General features: G+C 44.5%; 1 protein-coding gene across 4 annotated transcripts in view; it reads left to right on the top strand.

The window, feature by feature from the left end:
- The window catches only part of atp2b3b (ATPase plasma membrane Ca2+ transporting 3b), a 105,951-nt gene that overhangs the window by 61,582 nt on the left and 25,204 nt on the right, over positions 1 to 19,165 (top strand). For all 4 annotated transcript variants that reach the window (XM_085259071.1, XM_085259072.1, XM_085259073.1 and 1 more), the window contains 3 exons: positions 10,996 to 11,083; positions 11,175 to 11,281; positions 11,659 to 11,850. In XM_085259071.1, coding sequence (XP_085115197.1) covers positions 10,996 to 11,083; positions 11,175 to 11,281; positions 11,659 to 11,850 — 387 coding nt within the window. The remainder of the gene's footprint in view (positions 1 to 10,995; positions 11,084 to 11,174; positions 11,282 to 11,658; positions 11,851 to 19,165) is intronic.

The raw sequence follows: 19,165 nt of genomic DNA on the forward strand, positions 1-19,165 counted from the left end.
AAACAACACAAAACACTGCAAACAACAACACAATTAAATATAAATTAAAATATGAAAACAAAAAGAACATGCATATTCTCTGTCATATGGGCCTGCATGAATAAACTTTCTGAATCCTTTATCATCTGCAACTGAAAATAGTTGTGGATGATTACTATACCTTTCTAATGTGACGCTGTTGTCCCTGGCTCTTTCTGTCTCTCTCTCCTACTCTGTTCCTGTGCTACCGAGTGTAACTACTGCCCCTCTTCCCAGCGCAATGCACAAGGCTCGCATGCGGAGTGAAGTGGAAAAAAAGTGCGAGAGAGAGAGAGGCTGAGAGAAAGAAAGAAAAACCCCCACGGCTCGCGATAAGGAGCCGACTCGCGTCGTTCACGTCAAAGATCCCCGACCCATTACTACAACAGACTACCAAGGAACTACAAGAACTTCTTGGGAATTAGGATGATCCTTTTTACATGCTATGGTTCTTAGTCTTTGCCTATAGTGATGACAACCCCTCTATGTATAATAGTGATAGGCTGATCTTTAGCTTTTCCTGGCTCATCATAAGTTAAACGAACTACTGGTTTAATCTGTCTCCTAGGCCTTATTTTAGGAGTGTCACCCAACAGATCACGGTGTGTATTTGGTTTCTCAGTTTTGGCAGACAGAACAGGCTGTTCTGGGATCCAGATCAGGTTCTAGGATAGAATTTTCATCATCTTCTTCATTTTGGTCATACTCCTCCTTAATATCCACCATTTGGTCGGGCTCAGTCTCTCTGTCCTGAATAATGCCTCCATCCTCCGGTTGCAGTTCCTCATTTTCACTGCGCTCATCAGAAGCAGTTTCATCACTGACCTTGTCCTGGTCATTTGCACAATCCTCTTGTGGCACTGCTTGAGATCTAAGAGCCTGTCTTAGTGCTTCTCTCACTCTTTCTTGAGTATAGTAGTGCCTCTGAGGCTCATAGTACTCACTCTCTGACGACAAATCAGAATCCTGTGACAGCTGAGGGTCAGACACAACTGTGGCCTGCTTTGGTTTCTTGCCCTTTGGTTTTTGTCTGTCACAACAGTTATTGCCTACTTCAGGGATTGGCAATTTTACATGTTGGCCAATAGGAAGGATGTGATCTCTGTGGATGTGACGACCACTTCCATTCTCCTTCTTTAGTTGGTAGACAGGGAGATTGGGCATTTTTCCAACAACTTGGTAAGGTATTGGACTCCATCTTGTTTGCAACTTGTGCTTCCCTTTGAGACCCCAGTTCTTCAATAGGACTCTGTCTCCTATTTCTAGAGACTGGAAACAAACTCTCTTGTCATAGCCCTTTTTGTTCTTCTGATGGACTTTGTCTGCTTTCTCGGATGCTAGCTTGTTGGCTTGACGGAGATCTTCTTTAAGCTTTGACACATAGCATGAGTGACTTTCCTCAGCTTTGTCAATTGTGGTCCCAAACAACAAGTCCACTGGCAGTCTGGCTTCACGACCAAACATTAGGAAGTATGGTGAAAAACCAGTTGCATCACATTTTGTACTGTTATAAGCATGGACCAAATAAGGGACATGCTGGCTCCACTGATGTTTTTTCTCTGTGCTTAGAGTACCCAACATTGAAAGCAGCGTTCAATTGAACCGCTCTGGCTGAGGGTCTCCTTGCGGATGATACGGAGTAGTGCGCGACTTCTGTATCCCCATGTTCTTCAACAAGTCTTTGATCAGAAGACTCTCAAAGTCTCGCCCCTGGTCTGAATGGATATGAGCCGGAAGACCATAGTGGACGAAAAACTTATCCACTAAGGTTTTGGCCACTGTTTGAGTGTCTGATTCTTGGTCGGCAATGCCTGGGCATAGCGTGTGGAGTGATCGGTGACCACTAAGACATTTCTTATGCCCTTGGAATCCGTCTCCATTGACAGAAAGTCAATGCACACCAGATCCATAGGTCCACTGCTGGAGATCTGGTGAAGTGGTGCGGCTCTCTGGGCAGGAGTCTTACGTGTTATGCATTCACCACAACTTTTGATATGTTGCGCAGTGTCTTGCAACATTCTTGGCCAGTAGAACCTTCGACGGAGTAAATCCAGAGTTCCCTCTATGCCGAGGTGTCCTGAGTCATTGTGTACTGATCTCAACAAAACGTCATGATACACCTTTGGCAGGACTAGCTGACGGACCTCCTCCACTGAGTGACGTTTGGTGATGCGGTAGAGCAGACCGTCACTCAGGAGAGTCAGCTTATCTTTCTCTCTTTTTAGGAGCAACAGCTCCGGACTGTTGCCTGTCCATAAATTCTGTTGGACAGCTTTGACCGCTGGACCAATGACTGAATCCTCTTTCTGTGCCTTAGCGAGATCAGATTTTGAGACGTGTTCCAGTGACTGTAACTCCATCGTAAGAGGAAATGCATAGATGTCAGGGATGTATTCCGGGGAAGCCCCGGTTTGGTCGACACATCTGGTGGGTAACTCTGGGCTTTCTGACACACGTACTCTTTTGCAGATGGATTTAACAGCTGCCTCTGGTATAGTCTCCCATTCAGTGTCAGTGTCAAAGTTTCTGGAGAGGATGTTTGCATCTATGTTATGCTTGCCTGGTCTGTAATGGACATCGAAGTCATATGTGGACAAAGCAGCTAACCATCTGTGTCCCATGGCATTGAGCTTTGCCGTAGACAGAACATAAGTCAAGGGGTTATTATCTGTACGCAATGTAAAGTGCACCCCATACAGATAGTCATGAAAGCGATCCACCACAGCCCACTTTAACGACAGGAACTCCAGCTGATGTATGGAGTACCTCTTCTCAGCCTGACTTAGCTTCCTGCTGGCAAATGCAACCGGCCTTAGGTCCCCTTCTTGTAGCTGGTATAGGACAGCCCCCAGTCCTTTGAAGCTTGCGTCCACGTGGAGCTCATAAGGCTTGGTAGGATCAGCAAAGGCTAATACCGGTGCATAGGTTAGACAGTGGATGATCTGCTGAAAGGCTTTGCTGCAGGAGTCATCCCACCGATCTCCAAAGGGTTCTGACTCTTTCAAGTAGGACTTGTTGAGGTCTGGACTCTTTTTCTTGCTCTTTTGTATCGGAGCATAGGTCAGTTCAGTAAGAGGCGTAGTTAGCAATGAATCGCCTGTAGTACCCGCAGAAACCTAAGAACGATCTCAGAGACTTTAGGTCGTGGGGCTGAGGCCAGGTGGTAACAGCCTCAATCTTCTGCGGATCAGGAGAGACACCTTTGGCAGACACAATATGCCCGAGGTACTTCACCTGTGGCTGACAAAACTGGCATTTGTCCAGGGAGATCTTTAGTCCTGCTTCTCCAAGACGATCTAGGACTTTAATGAGCCGCTCTTCATGTTCCTCCAGTGACTTTCCGAAGACAATCAGGTCGTCCAGGTATACCAGGACTTGGAGGAGGTTCATGTCTCCGACTGTTTTTTTCCATTAGACGCTGGAAAGTCGCAGGCGCTCCTGTTATTCCCTGCGGCATTCTCTCAAATTGGAAGAAGCCTAGGGGGCAGATGAACGCCGTCTTCTCTTTATCTTCCTCTGCCATTGGAATCTGGTAGTATCCACTACGCAAATCCAGCACTGGGAACCATTTGCTCCCAGACAAAGAATCCAGTGCTTCGTCAATGCAGGGGGTCATGTACTGGTCGGCAGTGTTGGGTAAGTTACTTTAAATTAGTAACTTAGTTACATTACTAGTTACTTCTATCAAAAGTAACTCAGTTACTGCAAGTTACTCGTTACTTTCAAAGTAACTAGTTACTAGGGAAAGTAACTTTGGTTTTACTCAGAATTCTCTTGTTAATGTGTTGCTTCCATAACTGGATACCCAGCAAGATTGCCAGTCTTCTAGCTTGCTTACTTGCCACAAGTGCACTGTGCCACCTACCAATAGAAAGGAAAAAATAATCTGCATATTTCCACGAAAGAAATCCCACGCCTGGACCGTCGTTGATCGCCGACATGATTCTAGCCAACGTCACAGCGTCATGTGCGCTTTTTACATCCAACACAAAAACTGCAGTCGTGGTGCTTTCGATTATACTAAGAACTCGGAAATTCTGCCTTCTGAATAGGAAGATGTAGGTAACACCAGACTGCAGATGAGCTGCATACAGGGCTTGACTGGGACAAGATAAACAAACAAGAGAGAAAAGCCGATCAGCTGATCATTGATCAGTTTCATGATTGAAGTAGAAACTGGAGAGGGAGGGGAGAGAATGAGAGAAGAAGAAGCAGCTGCAGCGTAAAGAAACGGAATAACTCCAGCTTTGTCTGTTTTTCATTGTAGCTGAAGTCCGGGACAAACTGCATTCCTTTTCACCTCAATACCAAACGCATGATATTTTCTCTGAATACGGAATGATTCCGTTTTTTACGGGATGGTTGGCAACTCTAATAATTAACCTTATGAACAAAATAAAGTTCAGTTAACATCATAGCACCCACCCAGCTGTATAGAAACCCCGTCATGCTAGCTAGTACGCAGTACGAAAAAGCCAGCACAACGAAAATAAACTCCACCTAAACTTGGTTTATATCTGACCCAGATAGACTGCAGGTCACAACTTCTTACCTGAAGTTCAGTTCACCTGACACTCGGACCGGACCGGTGGCCGCCTGAGGTCTCTGCTCCTCCTGCCTCCCCTTTCCCTCATCCACCTGCTGGCCTCCACCACTTGCTAATGTTACTGAATCTGTGGAAGCTCCGCGATGCCACCACACGAAGTAACGAATAACGAGCCTATCTAAATCCCAGTAATGATTAACGCGTTCCTGATTTTGGTATAATAACTAGTTACCATGCTCATTACCACAATAATAACGTAGTTACTGTAACGCGTTACTTAATAACGCGTTAGTCCCAACACTGCTGGTCGGGCACGATCCGGCTGTTAAGGAGCCTGTAGTCTATGCACATCCGTATGGTTCCATTTTTCTTTCTAACAATTACAATCGGCGAGGCATAGGGGCTACGGGACTCTTTAATGATGCACATAGTAACTCTTGCAGATGTTTTCTTACATCCTCTATGTCTGCAGGTGCCAGTCGACGTGATCTTTGCCGAAAAGGTCTTGTGTCAGCCAGGCGGATGGTGTGCTCCACCTCTTTTGCGAGGCCAACGTCGCATTTATGGACTGAGAAGACGTGGGAGCGTTCCGCTAGTTTCTGTCTAAGCCGGTCCTTCTACTCTTCAGGCGCAGGAGAGTCACCAAAGTCGATCTGGCTGCTGTCAAATGCTGTCATCTCTGGTTTTTTGCTTGGCATGGTGATGACGCTTTCGGTGCGATAAAGGTGACCCATGACGGTTCCAACAGGGATAATGGTTTCCCTGGCGGACTGGTTCTGCACCAGGATTCTGAAGCTGTTAACTTGTACCGCATTGGCGGGCACAACCATGGGCTGTAGCAGGACATCACCTGGCAGAGGAGCTAAGGGAGAAGAGTCAAACATGAAGATCTCTTTGCCAACTGTCTGCTGAAAATTAACTTTGCAGGTTATTTGCAAGTCTTTTCTGGGGGGTAAGGACAAGGGATTTGAACCTTGCCAAGTCACACAGCCAACCTGGTCATCTCGAGAGCTTAGCGTGAGGGAGTCTGTGAATGTGGGTAGCGACTCCCTGTGAATTTGGATGCCCAGGCTTTTGGTTATGTCAAGCCCCTCTTTTCTGCATTCCTGTACCAAATTGCGGACATGGCTGGTGTTAGTGCCAACAATGACAGGAATCTGCTCTTCTTTTGGGCTTGTACAGATCAAGGCAAGGTCTGGTACAGTGTGTTTGGTGCCAGTCACTTCAGCCGGATACTCAACATCTACCACAACATAGCCAAGGTAGGGGTAACTGACATTGGACTCACCCCAAATGTTGAGACCAGTGAGCGGATGCACTGGGATGGAAGGCAGATGGGCTTTATACCAGGACTCGAATATTATGGTGACCTGTGATCCACTGTCAAATAAGGCATCACAGGGCTGTCCATTCACTTTAAGTGGCACAATACTTGGCGGCCCAATCAGTCCTTCTGGAATTCCAGCTGGGGTGGAAGAAGTCAGAAGACACTGCTTGAGATGGCAGTCAGTGTCAGTGGCATTACTTGTTGAAGTACCTGAACTTTCTTTCAGTGTCTTGACAGTTCGGATGAGCTTTCGTATAACTTTGCTCTGATTTTCAGGATTTTGACACTTTGCGACAAAATGTCCCTTTTCCCCACAATGGTAACAGAACTGCTCATCCAAAGGCGTTCTGTTCTGGTAAAGGGTCCTTGTCTTTGAGGTAGCCTCTACTGCTCCCATGGTAGCCAGTTTTACCGAAGAGTCTGGAGCAGTATCTCGTTGGGCTACTTTCTGTTGCAGTCTTTTCACTTGTCTTTTCAAAGCAGCCAGTTCTCTGGTGTCACTGTGCTCACTTGACTGTACTGAGGACGAATCTTTATCTATGACATCAGGGGACTTCAAGTGGCTAACTTGGCCTTAAGCTCTTTAACTTCAGCTTCGAGACTTTGTATTCTGTATTGCCAGTCCCTGAAGGTTTTGTCTGTACATGCTGGACTGAGGTATTTAGTTTTCTCCTTGATGCCTCACACTCTTCCTCTGTGCGAATCTCACTTAAGAGGTGGAGGAAAGTTGGGGGTTTGGACTTTCTTTCTCTCAGGTGCAGATTAATTAGCATGAGATCGGAAGTGACAGCCCCTCTCAGAAGTTGTTCTAGGTGAGCATTGTCTTTGCTAGAAGCTGGAAATCATCCTCTCTGGACAACTTTAGTAAGGGCCCTTTCCAGACGCCTCAGAAATTAGACAGTTTTTCACTTGGTTGTTGCTGCATTAAGCAGAAAGCGAAATAGAGATCATCCCCAGACTCAGCACTGCCAAATGTGCTTTCCAACGCCTCCAAGTATTCAACGGGACCTGCCTCGGGGTCTGACTCACGAACCGATTTGGCAATCTCCAACGCTGGCCCCTTTAAACTTTCCATCAGCCTGTGCCTTTTCTCCTTGTCTGTACAGTCCCTTTCCTCTACCATGAGCCATGCCTGCTCAAGCCAATGGTCAAAGGGGTCTTCACTAGGGGGAACTGGCAAGTTCCCTGAAAACAGCCTCAAACGCCAATAACCACCTTCAGCTTGTGGTTTATGTGCCTTCTCCAAAAAATCACCAACCACTTGCAAGACAGACTCAGTGGAGTTTATGGAAGGATCAGAGCTGGGCTGCGGAGGAGCAAGGCTGATTAATAAGCTTTGTATATGTCTTCCATAGTCCTACCCTCAGTGTCTAAGAGACTCTTCAACTTCACAGCAAAATCGTCAGGAGCTGCACATTCATTTCTTACCACTGTGCTGGTCCAGCACTTCTTTGGGTGCATTATCTTTAGGTATACTTTGTTTGCATTCGCAGAGAACCATTAGGCAGCTCAAGGGGGTGTGGAACAAGTGCCCTCTAACCCGGACTCGCCCTAGACACTTAATAGTCTCCAAGGTTTCTTCTATCTGGGCTATTTCCACTTCTTCTGGAACCAGAACCAAGAGTGCTTTAGCTTCCTCCAAACCTTCACCCCGACACCAACTCTTCAGCTCTGCAGCAAGCCCGGTGTGGTCTGCCATACTCTTTGTAGCAAAAAATACTAAGAAATGTAAACTAGCTACTGTAGGTTAACTTTTTTTTTTTTTTAGTGTGTTGCCCCTTTAATACTTCTATGAAACCCAAAAACATCCCAGCGGTGCCTCCATTTTATGTAGCCCTCATTTACTCAATACCATTAAATAAATGGGCTTTGGGTTCTTTTTCTAGTGTACTCTCGTATGATATTTTTAAATTAACTTCTCTTTTGTTTCTGGGATCAATGAAGCTTATTCCTTAACAGTAGCACTACACGGGAAAATGAACACTAGTGTCTACAGTGCAGTAAATTATGTCATACACCATGTAAAGTAGAGCATTGCAACCCTCCTTCAATTTACCAAACAATGAAAACAATAAAATAATAAAATGGCAGGTTTCAGTATTCAGGCAAAGCAAAATACACACAGCAATTTACCAGCTGTACACAGAATTTCCTCATATACAATGTAAACCACCAGTGATAAAACAATTATAGTCCCTAACCCTAAAGCCGTCAGAAATACACCCTACGTTGCAGGCCTGTATTGCTCCAGTATAAATCCAAAAGATCTCCCAACCGGAAGTTCTTCACTCAATGAGCAAAAAATAAATAAACTCAATACCTTGTGAAACTTGCAACTCCCACCAGATTAATCCAGGCAACAGGATGCAGTAGCACAAAGATGAGGAAGGTCTGTGATCTCCACGTGCTCCACAAGCTACCTGTTTTAGCTTCCCACGTTGCCAGAGGTACTCTAAGTGACTATCTGGGGTCTGTCCGTCGTTATCCAGTTCAGTAACGATCCTCTGCAGCTTGTTACGTTCCACAACTTTAGAGAAACGGCAGTCTACAGTAGTCCTTATTAGCGAACGGCTGGGTTAGCCTCACTTTAACTCAAATGCGTGCGCGGCCACAAGAAACAAAACACACAGTCCAGCAGACTCACGCTGAAACTTTACGTGTAATGTCACTAGCTTATCGACATTGTGACTTGTCTTTACGAAAAGTCAAAACACACTTACTAACATTACATAAAAACAAGACCGCCCTCTCTTCTTGCCTTGTCTTTTTATTTCTCCTTTTTTTTCTCCACCCTGTGTTACCTTCATAGACCATATCCCCGTAGGAAATTACAGTTCTCACAAGCAATTCCCAATAAAAGAAAGATAACTTATTTTAAACAATGCAAACATGTTTTTAATCATTTTACATGAACTTTGATCTTTTTAATATACAAGAAAATTGAACAAATGAATTTTACTCTTTGGTATTTATATTCTCAGACTTTACTTATCTTTTACTATTTATGCATCTTTTTAATCCGGGTTTATTATATATAAGCTTGTATTTATTCAATTCAATTTCAATTCAATTCAATTTTATTTATATAGCGCCAAATCACAACAAAAGTCGCCTCAAGGCGCTTCATAGATACAGAGAAAAACCCAACAATCATATGACCCCCTATGAGCAAGCACTTTGGCGACAGTGGGAAGGAAAAACTCCCTTTTAACAGGAAGAAACCTCCGGCAGAACCAGGCTCAGGGAGGGGCGGCCATCTGCTGCGACCGGTTGGGGTGAGAGAAGGAAGACAGGGTAAAAGACATGCTGTGGAAGAGAGACAGAGGTTAATAACAGATATGATTCAATGCAGAGAGGTCTATTAGTGAGTGAGAAAGGTGACTGGAAAGGAAAAACTCAATGCATCATGGGAATCCCCCGGCAGCCTACGTCTATTGCAGCATAACTAAGGGAGGATTCAGGGTCACCTGGTCCAGCCCTAACTATATGCTTTAGCAAAAAGGAAAGTTTTAAGCCTAATCTTAAAAGTAGAGATAGTGTCTGTCTCCCGAATCCAAACTGGAAGCTGGTTCCACAGAAGAGGGGCCTGAAAACTGAAGGCTCTGCCTCCCATTCTACTTTTAAATACTCTAGGAACAACAAGTAGGCCTGCAGAGCGAGAGCGAAGTGCTCTAATAGGGTGATATGGTACTACAAGGTCATTAAGATAAGATGGGGCCTGATTATTTAATGTGTCAATATGTAAAATATGCTGATAAACTGACAAGTCATAGGTGGCTCAATTTTCTAAAAAACTTTCTGTCATAAATTTGTAGTCAATTTATGACATTTGGGAGGTGTGACATTTGTGGTAAGAATCTGACCCAAACACAGGACTTTTCCAAAAGAGAGACAGTGAATTTATTTACAGTGAACAAAGGTGAATAACAATGTGACAATCCCCGCACTGTGGCCCCCGTGGCGATTTCTCCCAAATCCCACACAGTGTTCATGTCTGTGGCGTGTATCGGGAAACTCCAAATTTCAATCTGTACAGGGGCTCCAATCCCAAATCCTGGCAAGACAAGACGCAATGATTAGTCTAGCGAGCAACACACAGATATACACACAAAGTTTTCACTATTGAGCCGGGGCTATACTGACAACTAAACTCAACAATCCAGCATCGACTGAAGCTCAGCCACACAGTTAAGTAGGGAGGCTGCCCGCGATGACAAGCAGCTGCAGCTGACGAGAACTGATGAGCAGTAGGTGTGGCTGACTTCAGCGCAGGAAATCTTCAGGGTCTGCAGACGTTTGCAACCGGACTTCCGGAAACACACACACGTCCAAAAACAAATACACACAAACAGGGAAATAGAGGACCAGAGGGGAGCCAAGACCAAAACAAAACACAATACACAGACACATCGGGTGAAGGTCGACTGGGGAGGGCTGCCAAACCATGACAGGAGGAGAAACTATTCACAAATCACAAATAATTCACAAATCTAAAATGAAACACACTAGGAGTCAGATGCATTCTAATTATAGGAAGTACACTGTGCGAGGTAGATGCCTAGACAGAGCATGCAGGATGCAGCACACAGAATATTAGCTACTCTATTTTCATAGTCCACTTGCACCAAGATGGCATCTAAAATCAGTTAAATTATCAAAGGAAAGCTATTTAGGTTTGCAACCAATATAAAGAGGTTCAGATTACCTCTGGCATGGCTGTATCCACTGTAGTTAGTGTACACAATAAAAGGCAAAAAATTGTATGGGCAATGCTTTTATCCCGCCTATTTAGCTTTAGGCTTTGAATTTAGCAGAATGCTTAATGGGATAGATGGCTGTTGATTAGTGCTGTGGCTCTAGTTTTCTATGGAGTATGAATTTAAATGTATACTTAAAAATGCTGTGTGTAAGTGATCACTATACAAGGGTACAGGATGGTTACACTGAATGAGGGAGGGCAGTATATAAGAATCAAGTGCTTCTTCTCCTTATTATTTTTTTCTGTCAGTCACACCTTTGTAACATGTTTAACGCTTTGAATCCACAGTGACATGTAGTTAAAGCAGAGACTAGTTTATGGCTTTTCTTTGTTTTAAACTAACAGATTGAACAGGAGCGTATCGATAAAATCTGGCCCAAACTGCGCGTGCTGGCTCGGTCCTCACCAACTGATAAACACACTTTGGTTAAAGGTGAGTCCATAAACCAAAACACACACTCATATACAAACCGATTCACTGCCAATTAAAACTGTTTTTTTTCCTCCTTTGTGTTTGCACCCAGGCATCATTGATAGCAGCGTTGTAGAACAGAGGCAGGTTGTTGCAGTAACAGGAGACGGAACTAATGACGGCCCAGCTTTGAAGAAGGCTGATGTGGGCTTTGCCATGGTAACCTGAGATACTGTTCACCATTAGTGTTTATTTGGGATTAATGTGCTTCTGTCATGACATTTTTTGTAGTAATCAGTCTCTTATTCTGTATTTTTGAAGTAAATCTTTTTATGATTCAAGATGTATAAAATACATCTATTATAAATCTGTAAAGGACAGAGTATTTTCCATTGTACTTTGTAATAACAAGTGTTTTGAGTAGTGTGCATTTTATTTTGGCCACAGCTCTTACTCATGCCAAGTGGTAGCACTTGGAGGCAGGACAGCATGATATTGAGACAGTAGCACTCCAAAGTAATTTGGATGCTTGAATGCTTGCATGAATCATGTCATGAGTCTCTGACTCCCCCTCACTCTGTCTCAATCTCTGTCAGGGTATCGCAGGGACGGACGTGGCTAAAGAGGCGTCTGACATTATCCTGACTGATGACAACTTCAGCAGCATTGTCAAGGCAGTGATGTGGGGAAGAAACGTCTACGATAGCATCTCCAAGTTTCTACAGTTCCAGCTCACAGTCAACGTAGTGGCTGTCATCGTGGCCTTCACCGGGGCCTGTATCACCCAGGTAGACAGACAGATGAATACACATATATGCTGACACATGTGCCTTCCTACACACATACACAGATATCACTTCTGTAAATGTCGCTCACTTATACCTGCTAGGGCAAACGTAATGCACAATGCTTTTTTATGCATTTGTACACCAAGCTTATATAAGCAGTGATGTCCTGACACTTGGAAACATTTCTATATGTTTGACAAGTAATGATGATCAACTTAGAAATGCACAGTTATGTAATAGGGCTATTAGGGCTGGGTATCGATTTCTATTTCTATAACTGATTTGATTTGATTCAGTTTTGACTCAGACAGTCAAAATTGTGTCAAAGTAACTGAGGATAAAGCATAGAAAAACATAAAGGAGATTTTCCTGGCCTGGCTTTTTGCAGGGGTTTTATTAGAGGCAGAGGTAAGTATTTTGCAATTAGGCATATTTTGTAAAAACTAAACTTTTTTCAATATTGAACAGCAGAAATTAGACTTTCTAGTTGGAGGTCATTTTTGAATAAAAAAACACAGCGGGCGACAGTGCTGTGCACAACGTAGACTGGTGTTTGATAAGCAAACGAATAATGCAGAAAACAGATTTCTGATGGTAAACTGGTCTACACATAGCTGTGCAGGAAGTATGATTTTTATCTTGGTGGAAGCAGAACAGCAAAAGCAAGAGAGAAATCATGTTAATGTTTTTCAAACATGAAGCGTAGTTTTGATCTTCTATTGCTGCTGGTTCAGTGAATTTTGGTGGGAGAGTGACAAAACCTGCAGTTTCAGAATCTGTGACATGTCGACTTTCGGCACCCAATGGCGTGTCGCGTATGTGCCACCGGGTGAACGGCGAGATCCGCGCTTTGTGTTTACATCTTTTTGCGGAATCTGTTTACCTGCTCTTATTTGCTGTTTTAGCTGTTTGATGGTTGTTGAAATAGTTTTGTCAGCTTTAACCTGAGATTCTGGTGTTTCTGGCAAAATACATTTATACAGGATTTAATGAATCGATATCGCATTATTCAAACTAAAATAGTTTTGATTTGGGAAAATCGATTTTTTAAGCCCACCCCTAGTGACTACATGTTTGTATTTCTGTATTATGAACAACTTTAACAATCTTTAATTACGAAGAAGGAACTATCATGCTTCCAAGCATCTTGATGCTTATATTGAATTTGGCCAATGTTGCAAACAATTAGATTGGTAGCCAAGTGTAGAAAAATGCTCTGAAACAATGTTTGAAAGCAGTCTGAGCTTTTGGGTCAGACGTAACTTGTACATTTGTACTAAAGGTCATCTCAGACATTTAGTTTTCACCGTGCACTTAATTTTGTTTTTCTTTTTTGTTTGTTTTTTCTTCTGAGTAGCAGCCACTCGGAAGAAAACTGGCATAGCCCTTGTGTTCTGTATAACACTATAAATTCTGTACTTGCTATGCTTCCGTGCCGTCCTCTGAGGCTTTGTGTAATAAGTTTATTAATTTCTTTGTGGACAAGGTTGAAAGCATGAGACCTCCAACTCCTATTGCCGACCCTTCTAAGCATGTTTCGTGCTCATGTTTGCTATCCACCTTCCTACCAATTGCTCTGCCTGATTTAGAGAAACTGGTGTTAAATGCTAAACCGTGTGGTTCTCCGAATGATGTGGTTCCTCCCCGCTTTCTCCAAAAGGTATTTCGTATTATTGGACCTCAAATTCTGAACATTATTAACACTACTCTTCTGTCTGGTCAAGTACCTAGTGAGTTTAAGCATGCAGTTATACATCCCTTGCTTAGGAAACCTGGCTTAGATACCTCAATCATGTCAAATTTTAGACCTATCTCTAAGCTTCCTTTTCTAAGTAAGATCTTGGAAAGGATTGTTTATACTCAGCTGATGGACTACTTGAATGACTTCCAGTTGTCTGAAATTTTTCAATCCGGTTTTAAGCCTTTTCACAGCACGGAGACAGCCCTTGTAAGAGTTATCAATGATGTTCTGGTAGCTGCTGATCGTGGTAAATATGCAGTGCTGGTCTTATTGGACATGACCGCTGCCTTCGACACAGTGGATCACAATCTATTGATCTCCCACCTTCACCATTGTGTGGGAATTTCTGACTTGGCACTGTTGAGGTTTAAATCATACCTGTCTAACAAAAGTTTTAATTTTAACGATCGTAAAACGGAAGCGATTTTACTTGGCCCAAATCAATTTTTCAACCCTCCAGATGTTGATTTCGCTGTTCTGACCTCTCATTTGAATAGTTCAAACATAAATCTTGGAGTAAAGATCGATTCTGCACTTACCTTTGATGACTACATGAATGGGGTGGTAAAATCAGCATTCTACCACCTCAGACGTCTATCGAAGGCAAGCCCTTTCTTTCCAAATGTAACTTAGAAACTGTAATTCATGCCTTTATTACTTCACGCCTGGATTACTGTAATTCCATTTTAATAGGGGCTGGTCTTACAATTAGTTCAAAATGCTGTGGCTTGATTTTTAATTGGTAGAAGAAAGTTCGACCACATTTGGCCTCTCTACATTGGCTTCCAATCAAATTTAGGATCAGTTTTAAAGTTCTTTTATTGTTTTTTAAATCCTTAAATGGTTTGGCCCCGTTTATTTGTCAGATTTGTTGAAGCCTTATGTAACCACTAGTTCCCTCCGGTCAGCTGGGCAACTGCTGCTTTCAGTCCCTAAGTCATGGCTGAAACTCAGAGGAGACCAGGCAGATTTCCACATACTTTACTAAGAGGTATGTGCCACCCTGCCTAGACTGATTTGCCCCCACCCAATGTAAAGTACAATTTTCTAGATCTGCCATTGCAGGCAGACACAATGGAAGAGGTGCTGTAACTAGAAAGAAGGCTAGTTCTCAAAGAATAGTTCCTGTTCTTGGAGATGACAGCCACACACACTACTTCACTGAGAGTGGACTATTATAGGACACCAATGGTTCTGGTCAGTTTGCAAAAGAGTATCAGATCATATATCTTTTTATCTCACATTACATGCTTTCATACTGTATCATATCATTAGAAACAAGCTGGAAACATATTTAAAAATGGCTATATTCTGTACTATTAAAATCTAGATGAAAAAATTAAATTCAGCTGTTTTTGAGCATTCTAAAACTGCATCAGTTTACATTTCAACATGTGACAGTGACCCGTCCACAGTGACAGAGGTGCTGTCGGCTATGGAAAAAGAAACATGTGGAAAGAAACATGTTAAAGATATAAATAATAAGTAACAGTAAAAAAAACAGTAGGTAAGGCTGCACTTCTTGCAGTGATTTCGTATAGAAAACCTTTTCATCAGTAATATGTTTTCTTTTTGTCTGCTTTCAGAACTCTACATGATTGTTTGCAGCTAGCAGGTTGTTAATGCTGTCCATCAAGTCTAACAGTCTGTAGTCTGTGAACTGACCTTAGCTAACGCCAGCTAACAATGTTAGCTCGGTGGTGAGTAGCCTTCAGTAATAGTAAGAAATCACACAGCAAGCAATAGTACATCAAAGAGACTGAAGTGACACATTTATAACTGATGCCACCAACATTAACAGGATGCTTACACTAGAGCCTCTCGCATGTTTTCTTTGGGTTTCTGGCAATGCGTTTAAGAATCCAAAATTAAAGAGGGAGCCTAAGAGCCTAACATATGAAACAGGAAAAGACTGCCGTATAAACCGTTTATTTCAACAAAGTAACTGTATTCTAATTATCACCTATTTAAACGGTAACTGTAACGCACTACAGTTACTCATATTTTGTATTTTAAATACGTAACGCCGGTACATGTATTGTGTTACTCCTAGGGATGGGTATTGTTTAGGTTTTATCCGATACCAGTGCCAAACCGGTACTTTTGAAACGGTGCCGGTGCTTAAACGGTGCTCAAACCGGTGCTTGAAGAATGGAGAACACAAAATTGGTCCAAAAACCTCTCATGTTCAGCTGTTTTTTTGTAAAACGATAACAATGTTAGCCTTTTCTGCAGCTATGGGGCATATATGGTATCACTCTTGGCTGGAAGCAGTGCTTAAACAATGGAAAAAACACAAACTTTGTCCAAAAACCTCTCATGTTTAACTGTTTTCCACTTTTTCTTTGGTCATTTTAGCCTTTTTGGCCATGGTGAAGGGAGTGTCTGCCATCAAACAAGAAGACAGCCGCATGTAGCTATGATGATGTTTGTTAGTTCACCTTACATGCATTAATTTAATAGCCTACTCAACGTAAATTACACACGAACAACATTAAGCTACTCACGCAGAGAAGAACGGCGGCTGCTGCCATCATCATCCGTCATCATTTCTGCTACACTGGCAGGGCTAGGGGCCAGGACTTTATTCTTCGGGTTTTTGGGGGATGTTGCTCCGGGTCCGATAACTGGCAACCCACCCGCAGTAGATGTGCACGGTGTGAGGTCTCGCAGCAAGCTATCAAATACGGCGCATTTCTCGGCTTTTAAAAAAAACCGCTATGCGTCGCCAGGTGTTTCATCGGATTTGAGGTGTTACCTCCTTTGACAGTATCACAGTATCAGCTTAAAGCACTTGTTGCTGCTGAGTTTGCATCTTTTGCTGTGAAGTACAGCCAGACTTTTGACCGCTTCGCCTAGGGCATTTTTAATCTGTAGCTCTGCTCTAAAAGAACGTACGTACGTACCTGGACCTGCCTACTGTCCTCGGAAACGTAAAATGATTGGCTAGAATCTAAAGTGTATCACAGCTCAGGAAAAAAAAGCACTGAAATAAAGCACCGAAATAAAGCACCGAAATGTGTGCTGCTTTTCGGTCTGGTTACTACCGTTTATGTCAGAACCGGTGCCATCATGGCACCGGATACCGGTACCCATCCCTAGTTACTCCTCAGCACTGTTTGTCATTCTGTTCATCCCTAGTTGGTGTCTGTACCAGTGGCTAGGTGCTGTCCCTTTATAAGAGCCAAGAGTTTTACTTTCCCCTTCCTCCATGTAAAGAATGTGCCCATGGCACATCTAGGGTTTCCTCTACAGAAACCTGCATTGCGTTTAAAATATGTGGTGGTAAGCCAGAGGCCTAACAAGGTGCACATCTGATGTTGTTATATCCCAGCTCCCTGGCACATAGCAAACACTTCACCTTGTACAAAAGTAAAGCCCCTTAACATAAATTGTATTGCACCATCAGTATTATGAAAATACATCTTCTGTAGAAATTTACATACCTTGTTGGGAGGAATAAAATCAAAATGTTCCCACACAGGGGAGGACATCCTCCTCTTCTTAGCTGGCTCCATTCTCTCCTGACTTTCTCTCCTCACTCTCATAAACTCTCTTTTTCTGTGTCGAACCGTGGGACTATTCATTCAGGGGTTGTGTTTTGTGCTACGGATAGTAATGTGAATCTGCCCAGCCTCCTGAAGCTCTCTTAGCTGCCCAGCCTCCTGTAGCTCTCTTAGCTGCGTCTCCTGTGTCCCCGCTAGCACAGTCATTAACTCCACCACAAGCTCCATTTTCACCTCTACCATTGCTTCAGTCATCAGTTCGGTCTGCCACTCAGTCGCCCTTAGCTCCATCATCCACACTACCAGCTGCTTCTCTTCCACCACAACCATCACTACACTCAGCCATTCAGGCTGCTACTCAGTCAGTCATTCAACCTATAGCCCTGCCATTAATGCACTCTGTGGCTGAGCCATTAGCCGCCCGGCCCGCAACCAATTCGGCCACTCCTCCACCCGTTACACCTCCACCACCATCGTCACTGCTGCCCGCAGCACAGCCTATAGCCCTGCTACTCATAACTCCGTCTTCAGTGTCTCCACTCCCTGTAGCTCAGTCTCCCATGTCCCTGTCACCACAACCGTCACTACAGTCCCCAGTTCAGTCTCCTGCAGCTCAGCAGCCACCAGTTCAGTTCCCTGTAGCACTTCAGTCTCCTTCAGTACAGTCTGTCGCCCAGTCGCCGCTCAGTTTCCAGCTCAGTCATCTACTCAACCACCAGCTCCACTTTCTCCCCAATCGTCATTAATACCTCTAGTTCGGTTTCCTGTGCAGTCACCCCTAGTTCATTTTCCTGTGCAGTCATCAACTCCACCACCTACTCCATTTTCACCACTCTCACTACAGCCATCAGCCATCACTACAGCCATCAGTATAGCTTGCCATTGCCAGTGTGTGAATGTGTGTGTGAATGGGTGAATTACTGAATGTAGTGTAAAGCGCTTTGGGGTCCTTAGGGACCCCAAAGTCCCCTGTGCCAGTTCAGACTTCAGTTCAGTCCCTTGTAGCAATTCAGTTCCCTGGTCAGCCACACACTCACCCACCTAGTCAGCCTAATGTTCAGTCAGGGGTCCCCACACCCTCTAGCCCTGCATCTGCTCCTGCTGGAGGCTCGAATGAGCAGATTAAGCACTCTGCGGCTCCCGCGCCGCCATCTACCTCGTCCGCTTGGGGTTCCGGTGAGCCCGGTCAGCTCTTCCTCGTCTCCGCTGGGGGTTCTGGTGAGCCCGGCCAGCACTTCCTCGTCTCCGCTGGGGGTTCAGGAGAACCCCTCGAGCCGCTCCTCGTCTCTGCTGGGGGTTCAGGGGAACCTCTCCAGCCGCTCCTCGTCTCCGCTGGGGGTTCAGGTCAGCCTGGCCAGAACCTCCTCGTCTCCGCTGGAGGGTCCAAGATGCTACGGCCTGGTCCAGCTTAATCCTCGTCTGGTCCAGCCTCATCCGAGTCTTCATCCTCGTCTGGTCCAGCCTCATCCGAGTCTTCATCCACGTCTGGTCCAGCCTCATCCGAGGCTGCAGACGAAGATGAAGATCTTCGTCTGCAGCGTCAGCTTCAGCTTCCTCTGGTCCCGCAGCTGCTAAGCTGCCGTGTGGTCTGGTCCTGCGGTTGACTCGCCACTTCCTCGTCCACACCTTGCATGGCCAGCTCTTCCCCAAGATCTCCTTCGTCTGAGTCGCCGCCGCCGTTGCTGTCTGCACGGTCAGCCGCCTGAACTGTTTCCACACCGCCGCCGTAGCCGTCCGCACGGTCGGCCCCCTGAACTGAACTGTGTTTGGGCTGTTTTCTTGGGCTCCGGTGTTTACTGTGCACTGCTTTTGTTTTCTGTTCCGAATGTGGAACAGAAAACTTACCTTGGGATATCCCTGTGTCTCACTGTGAGTTTAGTTTGTGAGTTTCCAGTTTAGTTTGCTTTTGTATGACTTTCTCCTGCTGTCCGGCTGTGTGCAGGCAGGAAAGGCAGGCAGGCAAGGGCAGGGCAGGGCAGGGCAGGGCAGGGCAGGGCAGGGCAGGGCAGGGCAGGGCAGGCAGGAATATTTTCAGGCCACACAGCATGAATGAGGGTAGATCACGACA

Source organism: Mchenga conophoros, linkage group LG20, assembly GCF_057382185.1.
Source record: "Mchenga conophoros isolate Kocher_MC1m ecotype Shallow Benthic linkage group LG20, M_conophoros_male_GT1.1, whole genome shotgun sequence".
In the NCBI taxonomy this organism is placed as follows: Eukaryota; Metazoa; Chordata; class Actinopteri; order Cichliformes; family Cichlidae; genus Mchenga; species Mchenga conophoros.